The sequence below is a fragment of the Myotis lucifugus genome, unplaced genomic scaffold (assembly GCF_000147115.1).
Source record: "Myotis lucifugus unplaced genomic scaffold, Myoluc2.0 scaffold_5302, whole genome shotgun sequence".
Taxonomy (NCBI): domain Eukaryota; kingdom Metazoa; phylum Chordata; class Mammalia; order Chiroptera; family Vespertilionidae; genus Myotis; species Myotis lucifugus.
The window spans coordinates 1-9,866 of record NW_005876350.1 but is presented as its reverse complement, the minus strand read 5'-3'; the positions used below and the strand labels follow the sequence as shown (position 1 = coordinate 9,866).

At 59.7% G+C, this 9,866-nt stretch overlaps 1 protein-coding gene across 4 annotated transcripts; it reads left to right on the top strand.

Annotated features, from left to right (window-relative positions):
• The first annotated feature begins 243 nt into the window (after positions 1–243).
• Positions 244–6,767, top strand: ARRDC2 (arrestin domain containing 2). 4 transcript variants are annotated; one of them, XM_014450944.2, is made up of 8 exons: positions 244–527; positions 3,348–3,414; positions 3,550–3,771; positions 4,255–4,357; positions 4,446–4,702; positions 4,874–5,036; positions 5,288–5,442; positions 5,625–6,767. In XM_014450944.2, exons 1-8 carry the CDS (start codon positions 274–276, stop codon positions 5,676–5,678), a joined length of 1,275 nt encoding a protein of 424 aa, XP_014306430.1. In that variant the 5' UTR covers positions 244–273; the 3' UTR covers positions 5,679–6,767. The 4 variants fall into 4 exon arrangements, 3 of the variants coding, with proteins under 3 accessions (XP_014306430.1, XP_023605071.1, XP_006109110.1); XM_006109048.3 differs by lacking the exon at positions 244–527 and adding an exon at positions 2,824–3,258 and having other exon boundaries at positions 3,624–3,771; XR_001346913.2 differs by lacking the exon at positions 4,874–5,036.
• Positions 6,768–9,866: the final 3,099 nt, after the last annotated feature.

Below are 9,866 nucleotides of genomic sequence, written 5' to 3'. Positions count from 1 at the left end.
CTGAGAATTTTGTAATGGTGTTTTATGATGAGGACTGGGAATAAGAGTAGGGAATAGTGTAAAAAAAAAGAATATAAGATAAAAATTTTAAGATATTTATTGAACTGATAATAATAATGTGCTATCACCTGAGGTATGCAATTATTTTGGGTAAATCACCTGTCCCTGACCGCCCAAAAAAAAAAAAAAAAAAAAAAAAAAAAAAAAAAAAAAAACCAAAGAAAGGAAAAGAAGGGTGGCGCTGTCCCCCGCTTGCGCGCCCAGGCCCGCGCCATGCGCCCCGGGGGCGTCCCGCAGCTTCGCGCTGGAGCTGGAGCGGGGAGGTGCGTACCGTGGCGGGGAGCTGCTGTGCGGCCGGGTGCTGCTGGAGGCGGCGGCGCCGCTGCGGGTGCGAGCGCTCGAGGTGGCCGCTCGCGGCGGGGCGACCACGCACTGGCTCCAGGGCCGAAGCGTGGGCATCAACGCGGTTTCCAGCGACTTCACGGCCGTCGAGACATACCTGCGGCGGCGGCAGCTGCTGCTCCGAGGTGAGCGGCTCACCCTCCCGCTCCATAGCCAGGATCCCCTCAGCACCCTCTCCCCAGTGTCTCCACTCTCCCACTGGGACATTCACTCACCGACCCCTTCCAAAACCCTCTTTACTGCCCTCCCTCCTACCCCCCCCCCCCCCCAGTATCTGGGCACCCACCTTCCAGAGCACAGACGCCCTCGATTTAGAGGCTGTGGTGTGTGGTGGGGGCCTCTGTCTGGTGGGGGCCTATACCTGGGTGGGGCAAGGAGATCCTTCTCTCTGCACCCCAGGACCCCCTGTTAGCCCCAAGCCTGGGATCCCTGATTCCAACGAAAGCCACTGTGTGGCTCAGCCAGTGCCCCCTCCCAAAGTTTAGCGCTCAGTGTTTGCTGGGGCGAGTTCTTCCCTGGGTTGGCGTTCTGGTGGCTTTGCAGGTGAGGGGAAGGAGACTTGGGGTGAGGTCAGATTAGGCTGGGAGTCTCACCCTGGCAAACCTCAGCCTCCCACTCTCAGGCCCAATGGCTGGCCAGGAGCAGAACAGGGGCCACAGAAAGGGCTTTGGGGTGCATGGGCCTCTTTGGGTGACCTTTCCATCCCTCCCTATACCCATCTGTAAAATATGCCAGGCAGGAGGCAGCTCAGACCTGGCCTTGCGGCCCGGTCCAACAGCCCCCAGGTTTGGGGCACTCGGGCCTGACCGGCTGTGGAAACCGAGGCTAGCAGGCATGGGGTGTGGCCGGAAGGGGCCCCAGAGGAACTTCCTTTCTCCTGCAGCTCAAGCCAAATTGGGGCTGCTCTCACCCTACAGTCCCCCTGGTCCCACTCACGGGTGGCTTCTTCACTCACTGGAGAGGTGAAGCTTTCCTCATCTGCTGTCTGACCCTGCCCATCTCTGGGTCGGTGGGTGAATGTCCCACCCATAAAATGGAGCAGCAGCTGCCACTTGCTCACTATGAGCCTTCCTGTCCTGCCAGAGTCACCTCATCCTCCACCTCTTCCTGGCTTATGGTCTCCTGTCCTCTCCTGGCTCCACTTGGCGGTGACAGAAGGTTCCAACCCCTTCTTTCAGCCCCAGCGCCTCCTCCTCTAAGCAGACCTCAGACTGATCACTGAGGGGACAGCCTCTGCCCCACCCTTTGGGCCTGCTCTCACCACTATCGCGGGCTGACCCCGTCTGGTTATGGCCGTCTCCCACTGCGGGTGCGGAGGCCTTTGGGGTGCGGAGGCCTTTAGGGGGGCGTCCCAGCTTGGCCTGAGCCAGACTCAAAGGGATGGCCGAGGTAGGCATGGCTTCGGGCGGCAGTGCATCTCGCTGCCAGGAGAGGGCGCAGGTCCCCCGTAGATCGCGAGGAGGCAACTCTCGGCTTAAAAACTCCTACGTATGATTCTTCTCTCGGGAAACTGAGGCCCAGAGAAGCGTCATCCCCGCCCCGAGGTAACCTCGCAGCCCTGGACCCGGGGGTGCCTGGAGCTTCCCCTGCGCTCGGCTCTGTCTGTGAGGGGACCAGGGCTGGAGGTGCCCAAAGCGGGCATTAGGGCTAGGCCTAAAAGTTTAGAAGGCATTTGCCCGGGGCTGGAACTGGGAAAAGAAATGTCGGCTGAGGCTTAAGTGCTTTGGCGCAACCGAGTGGCGGCGCGTTGGTGACCCGGGAACAAGGCTCTGGGAAGGGTCCAGGAGGGGCAACACTGGTTCATGCACAGCCCTCTGAGAGGGGGGCTTATTTTCTCCCGGCACCGCGCACGTGGGAACGCGGGCTCCAAGAGGTTGTCACCGGTCCGGGGTCACCCAGCTGAGCGGGGTTTGAATCAGAAGAGGGGGGCAGCAGGTACGGGGGTGGGTAGGGAGGGAGGCCCCACCGACTTCCTCATCCCTCCCCATTGCACAGAGCGGGAAACTGAGGCCCGGGTGACCTAGGCTCTCAGCGCCCCGATCGGCGCCAGGCCATTGCACACCCCTCCAGCTCTGGCTGGACATGTCCCGGTCATAGCTACAAATAGTGGCGGGTTGATGATTAAGCCAAAGGACCGAATGGTCTTTCGGAGTGACCTGAGGCCCAGGCCCCGCTTCCTGGCCTCAGTTTCCCCTCTTTACCCCCGGGATCCGCGAGAGGCCGAATCTGGTGTCCAGTGCTTCAGTTTCACCCCGGGGTCCACGAGGGTGGAGGGCTTCCCGACTGGGAGCCTGGGCGTTTGTTATTTTGCTCCACGCCTGGGCGGAGCCACGCCCCTCGCCGCGCCATTGGCGGATTCCATTCCGGGGCGGGGCAGGAGTCTTGTCCCCGCCCCCCCCTTGCCATATAAGAGCGGCGCCAGCGGCGGCGGCGAGGAACCTCTGCCTGGCTCAGTAAAGTGCTCCCGCGCGAGCCGGGTGGGGGTCGCGTCCTGAAGCTGTGGCCTCGGCACCTCGCTCCGCCGCGTCAGGGATTCGAGGCCAGGGTCCCCGTGCCTGCCTAGGGTTTGCATCCCCGGCGCGATGCTGTTCGACAAGGTGAAGGCATTCGTGGTGCAGCTGGACGACGCGAGCGCGGGCGCCGATCCCGTGTTCTGCGGCGGCCAGGCCGTAGCCGGCCGGGTGCTGCTGGAGCTGGCGGGCCCGGGGCGCGTGGGCGCCCTGAGGCTGCGCGCGCGGGGCCGCGCCCGCGTACACTGGAGCGAGTCACGCAGCTCCGGCTCCAGCACCGCGTACACGCAGAGTTACAGCGAGCGCGTGGAGGTCCTGAGCCACCGTGCCACGCTTCTCGGGCCAGGTACAATTAGGGACCCCCGCGTGGCGCAAGTGCTCGCGCCCTGCGAACCCCTCAGCCCCTGAGCCACCCCCTCTTGCTCCTACCTGCAGATACTGGAGAGACAACCACGCTGCCTGCGGGGCGCCACGAGTTCCCATTCAGCTTCCGGCTGCCTCCGTAAGTCATCTGGGTGCTGGATTGGGGGGGAGTACCCCTCAGGTTTGGGGCTCCACTGCTTCGTATCTGGGGATCTATGAGCCCCAAGACTGTCTCCGCTGGGAGGCCCTCAGGAGTGTCTCTGTGTCTCTCAAGCCTAAGTCCTTGGGAATCTGCAACCTGCTGGTCTCTGGATGGCCTCCCCCTGAAGCCCCTTCCTTCCACCCCAGGACACTGGTGACGTCCTTCGAGGGCAAGCACGGCAGTGTCCGTTACTGCATCAAGGCCACCCTGCACCGGCCCTGGGTTCCGGCCCGCCGGGCAAAGAAGGTGTTTACTGTGATCGAGCCTGTGGACATCAACACCCCTACCCTGCTGGTGTGTGGCTGGCCGCCCCTGGGGAGGTGGGATGGTAGCCCAGGGCCCTGGCTGCCCGGTGACTCCAGCTGGCTCCTCGCCCCCTTCACAAACTGTCACAAAGTTCGGGTCACAGTTGGGTCCGGGCTGGGAGGGAGACGGGCAAGGGAGTGTCTTGTTGAGTCAGTGCAGCCTGGTGCAAATGCCAGCTGCACCGATTTGCCTTGTGGCTCAGAGCGATTGTCTCACCCTCTCTGTGAAATAGGGCACAGCCAGGGCACAAACTAATAATGGCTTGCTGAGCACTAATTGCATACTCGCTTGCTCGTTTCAATTTTAGCGTCATGAGCTGGGTCATGTTCCTAGATCCATTTCACAGATATTTCCTAGATTGTGGAAAAGAGACCAGGAAACTGGGCCCGAACTCAGGTCTTCCCTCCGCTGGGGATAGTGTGGAAGCCCCACACGGTGACCCATTTATGTCTTTTTCCTCCACCCCGTCAGGCCCCTCAAGCAGGAGCCCGGGAGAAGGTCGCCCGATCCTGGTACAGTAACCGCGGCCTGGTCTCCCTCTCGGCCAAGATCGACCGCAAGGGCTACACACCAGGTAGCCGGCGGCGGCAGCCCGATTGGGAGGAGGGCCAGTGTCGGGGCTGCAGGTGGGGACACGGAGGCCCTGCCGCTTCCCATTACAGGTGAGGTGATCCCTGTGTTCGCTGAGATTGACAACAGCTCCACGCGCCCGGTGCTGCCGCGAGCAGTTGTGGTCCAGACACAGACCTTCATGGCGCGAGGCGCCCGCAAGCAGAAGCACGCGGTGGTGGCCAGTCTCTCGGGCGAGCCCGTGGGCCCAGGGCGGCGGGCGCTGTGGCAGGGCCGGGCGCTTCGGATCCCCCCGGTGGGCCCCTCCATCCTGCACTGCCGGGTGCTGCATGTGGACTACGCCCTCAAGGTGAGTATCATAGGAGGCGGCGGGGGGGGGGGGGGGTGCATCTGCTCTGTCCCCCGGTAGGGCCCCCCAAGGCTGGAGCTGGGGCCCCTTGAGTCCAGGCAGGGCCTCCTTCTGTGGACGGCAGCTGTGAGAGGCTGCCTGGGCACCCTCCATTGCGGCTCCTTCCCCCAGGTCTGCGTGGACATTCCGGGCACATCGAAGCTGCTCCTGGAGCTGCCGCTGGTCATCGGCACTGTCCCCCTGCACCCTTTTGGCAGCCGCTCGTCCAGCGTGGGCAGTCATGCCAGCTTCCTGCTAGACTGGGGGCTGGGGGCCCTGCCAGAGCAGCCTGAGGGTGAGTGCCCATCCTGGTGTCCCCAGGGAGGGGTAGAGGTGCCAGGCCAACATGCCCTCCCCAACGTGAATGCCCCATCTGAATAGCACACAGTAATGATCCCATTGACAACCACGGACGCCCCACGAATCCCTGGTTGAGGACACACAGCCCAGCAGCTCAGAACTGGCACAAGCAGGCTCCTAGCCGCTGTCCCCAATTCCAGGGCTCCCCGCCCACCACCACCCTCACCCCTCGGCTCTCATTTCCAGCCCCGCCAGAGTACTCAGAGGTGGTGGCAGGTGACGCGGCAGCCGGGGGCCAGAGCCCCTTGCCTCTACCTCAGGACTCCGACATGAGCCTCGAAGGCCCCTTCTTCGCCTACATCCAGGAGTTCCGCTACCGCCCGCCACCCCTGTACTCCGAGGTGAGCTGGGGGATCCATGGAGCCCCCACGCCTTTCCGGGCCCTGGGAGCCGAGAGGGAGGTGGGAGACACAGGGCCTGAACCAGCCTTGAGCCCAGTCTGCTGTAGGGGCTGGAGACGATCAGGGCAGGGCGGGGTGTTTCTCTGGTGCCCCCTGAGGCTTGATGGGTTTGTTTTCCTCAGGAGGATCCAAACCCCCCCTCTGAAGCCATGAGGCCACGCAGCATGACCTGCTGAGTGGGAGTGGACACCTCCAGGGATGAGGTTGCACATGTGCTTCCAGCCCCCGTGGACATGGGGAGTGGCTGGCCCAGGAGAGACCCGCCTGACTGTGGTTGAAGTTTGGGAAATCAAGTCTTGGAACAGGGCACGGCTGTTCACACAGGACAGAGGAAGAGCCAGTCTGGCATCTGACTGAGCTGGTCCTTGTAAGGCATCAAATGGCTGGTGCAGGATCCGAGTGACTGTTCAAGCTGTCTGTGCTGGCCTGTGGACAGGGCTGGGTTCCCCAGGAGCCTCCAGTCTGGGAGAGACACAGCCGGGCACAGATACTTCCAGTCTAGTGGGACCAGAGGAAGGCCTGAGAGAGTCCAGGGAGAAATCAGGGAAGGCTTCCTGGAGGAAAGGGCATTTAAGCCGAAGCTTTGGCATACGAATAAGCTCAGGAGACAGGCAAGCAAGAGAGAGGAGAAGTCAGACAAGGTCAAAGCCGAGTGAAGTTTGGAGACTGCCCCCTTCATCTTAGTAACAGGGCTCAGAGGGCAAGTGCTTCCGTTGAGGTCACGCTGCAAGGTCCAGCAGTCGCGAGGGCCCAGGAATGAGTCATTCAGGGAAGCAGGTCCTGGGAGCTGTGTGGGACCTGTGGGTGGCAGGGGCAGCGGCTCCGGCCTTTGAAGGCTCTGAAAGCTGGAGATTCTACCGCAGGCTGAGACCGCCCGAGGGCTTCTCCAGGCACGCAGACACGGAGCTGTGTGGCCGGGAAACCCAGGTTCTGAGCGGGACAGACAAGATGTGCTACATAACTTGCAAATGAAAGCGTGGGGGCCTTGTTCAAGGAGGATTAAGAATTTCAAGATAATGACAGCAGAGCATTCAATCAGGCCCTGGGACAGAGGTCAGCCTGGGGTGACACAGCAGGGCCAGTGTGCTTCTGGAGACCCCTGTGTCCAGAGGGACAAAGCAGGAGGGAGTGGCTAAATAAGCCCCCAACTGCAGAGTCCTGGCCCCGGCTAGGGCAGAGTCCCGGCCTGGGTCTCAGCATTCCTAAGCCTTAAATTGTTCTCTTTTGTACAATTATTTTTTTAAATAAAAGTGTTGGAAGGAAGAGACGAGGCTTGTTGGTTTCTCTTCCCCCAGCTGCTGAGGAAGCTGGGGTAGCCTTGACTACCGTCCTGATCGGGTTCCAGGCCAAAGAGGGTTGAGGGGCCCATTGTCCAGAAGGGGAAACTGAGGCCCGGGGACACACAGGGAGGCTGAGCTCAGGTTGGAGCCAGACCCCCTCAGCCCTCACCTCTCCCCTGGTGCGGTCACAGGTGCTAGTAATGTGAACGGTGAAGGACAGGAAGCTTCTGTTCTCAGCAAATGGAGAGGAAGAGGCTGGGCTGGATGGGGTTCTGGGCTGGAGGAGGTCCTATCTGAGTCTGGGCTTTTTTCTTTCTTCTTTTTTTGAGATACAATTCTCATCAAAAAATGAACCATTTTAAGTATATTTTTATTGATTTCAGAGAGGAAGGGAGAAGGAGAGAGAGAGAAACATCAATGAGGAGAGAGAATCATTGATCAGCTGCCTCCTGCATACCAACTGGGGATTGAGCCCGCAACCCAGGCATGTGCCCTGGACTGGAATCGAATCTGGGACCCTTCACTCCACTGAGCCAAACCAGGACATAAAATGAACCATTTTAGAGTAAACAATTCTTTAGTGTTTAGCATATTCACAATATTGTGCAACCATCACCTCTATCTAGTTCTAGAACATTTCATCACCCCAGGTTGAGACCCCATCCCCTCTCCTACCCCCTGGCAACCACTAATCTGCTTTCTGTCTATATGTTGCCTGTTCAGGACATTTTATATCAATGGGATCACACACTGTGTGGCCTCTCTGTCTGGCCTCTCACTCAGCATGTTTTTGAGGTTCACCCACATTGTCGCGTGCCATTGCTTCACTCCTCATGGCTGAGCAATACTCCTCTGTGTGTTCATCCATTCACCAGCTGATGGACATCTGAGTCATTTCCACGATTGGCGCTTGTGACGGGCTTATGTGGACCAATGTGCACAGGGTTTGTTTGAACACTCACAAGGCGTTAGAAGGCAGCCCGCGTGGTGGGAGGTGGTCATTCTCCTGGGGTTGCCGGTGGGGAAAGTGAGTCCAAGGGAGTGAGGTGACTTGCCCAGGGTCCCCCAGTAGGGACTGAGGGAACCACCTCTCAAAACAGGCCCTGGAACTTAGGAGGCCACACCCCACTTGCTCCTCCCGCAGAGCCAGCAGCTCAGGCTCTGCCTCAGATTCTGAGGTCCTGCCCCTTGGGGCAAGGCCCAATTAAAACCCTGGTCTGATCCTAGACTGTCCACCAGCCAGCCTAAGGGCCTAAGGCCGTGAAAGTTAACTGGCCACTCGGGATGGTCATTGGTGGGGCTGAGGGGCAGGGATGGGTATGTGGGGGGTGGGGGGGGTGAACCTAGGGACAACACTGGGAGATCTGGGTTGGACTTTTGCTGTGACCATGGTCAGGGCACTTGCTTCTGAGCCTCAGTTTCTCCATCTGAGGCTCTGGGACACCTCCCCTCCCAGCCCCCATCACCTCCTTCCTTGACCTGATTTGGGCCCTGATTTCCAGCTGCTCCTGCTCCCGGGGTCCACCCAGCAGCGTCTGCTCTGGGCAGCGGGCCTGGCACCCAGCTCGGAGGGCGCCAGACCTGAATGTCCTGAGACTGGGATCGGGGGAGATCTTTCCACAGCAGAGGCGCCCAGACCCCGGAGTGGCAGCCTCTAGAGCAGTGGTTCTCAACCTTCCTAATGCCTCAACCCTTTAATACAGTTCCTCATGTTGTGGTGACCCCCAATTTCATTGTTACAAATATAAACATAATTAAAGCATAGTGATTAATCACAAAAACAATATGTAATTATATATGTGTTTTCCGATGGTCTTAGGTGACCCCTGTGAAAGGGTCGTTCGACCCCCCAAGGGGTTGCGACCCACAGGTTGAGAACCGCTGCTCTAGAGGCTGAGTTCCCCGTTGCCCAGGAAGTGCATGACGCAAGATCCCAGTTCCCAAACTGAGACGAGTCCCAGGTGTTTATTGCAACAGCAGATGTGGGTGCAGTTCTAAAAAAGGTTCTCCCAGCAGGCTCGGGAGGGCAAGCCACCCGTGTCCCCGGGAGTCCTGCATCTGCAGCTATGGGGAACCTGATCCTTAGAGGAGATGGATTTTCTGTTTCAGATCATTGATAACCAGGGTGCAGCTGGCTCAGGCAGTCCAGAATCCAGGGAACTCCCTGAACACAGGGAGCGGCCCTTAGGGCCTAGAGGAGAGTGGCCAAATCTTCTCCTAAAATATAATCCCACCTCTCCCCAGGCTCCTAAGACCTCCCACCTCTCTCCTCCCAGCTCCTTTTCCATCCCTGGCTGCTACTCCAACACCCGAAGCTGGTTCCCACCCCAGGGCCTTTGCACAGGTTCCTTCTGCTGCAGGCTCTTCCCTATGGCTGGCTCCTCTCTATGCCCAGCCTCATCTTTTCAGGGACATGCCAACCTCTTGGCTGATGTGGCCACACAGCCCCCCGTCATTCCCTGCCCCTGTTGCCTTCATAGCCCTCATCACTCTCTGAAATTCCTATTTAGATATTCACTTATTGGTCTGAACCTCGGAGGGCAGGGCTGGGTTGGATCTGTGTCCCTGGCTGCAGGACAGGCAGGCCTTGCTGACTGAGTGCCTGGTGGGGACTCCTTCCCTGCTCTGGTGTAAACAGAGTTTCTGGTGGAGGTGGGGGTGTCACGGCCTCGCACTGGGTCCCAGGACCCCCGACTCAGACCTGGCCCCCGTTCAGAGTCTGTCTTTGGCCCTCACTGCTGTCTCAGTCTCTCTCACTATCTCTGGCTCTGTCTCTTGCTCACTGTCTCTCTCAGTCTCTGACTCTTTCACTCTCTGTCTCTCTTGTCTCTGTGTCCCCCTACCTCTGTCCCTCACCATCTCTGTCTCTCTCACTGTCTCTCTGTCTCTAGCTCGCCATCTCTCTCACGGTCACCATTGCTCTGTCTCTGTCGGTCTCTGACCCTTTCGCCATCTCTGTCCCCCCCTGTGGCCGGGCCAGGCCTAGGGCCCGGGGTGAGAGGCAGGCAGAGCTTCCACGGCTTGTTTTCCACCCTCGCTGCGCAGGGGGCCCCAGCAGGGCTGCTGTTCAGGAATCCTCCCGCC

Bases quoted from the DNA above. Each gene is read 5' to 3' on its own strand.
- ARRDC2 (XM_014450944.2), top strand. From the start codon at position 274: ATGCGCCCCGGGGGCGTCCCGCAGCTTCGCGCTGGAGCTGGAGCGGGG. The intron at 4,358-4,445 runs GTAGCCGGCGGC...TTCCCATTACAG, and splicing joins CCGCAAGGGCTACACACCAG to GTGAGGTGATCCCTGTGTTC. The intron at 4,703-4,873 runs GTGAGTATCATA...TCCTTCCCCCAG, and splicing joins ATGTGGACTACGCCCTCAAG to GTCTGCGTGGACATTCCGGG.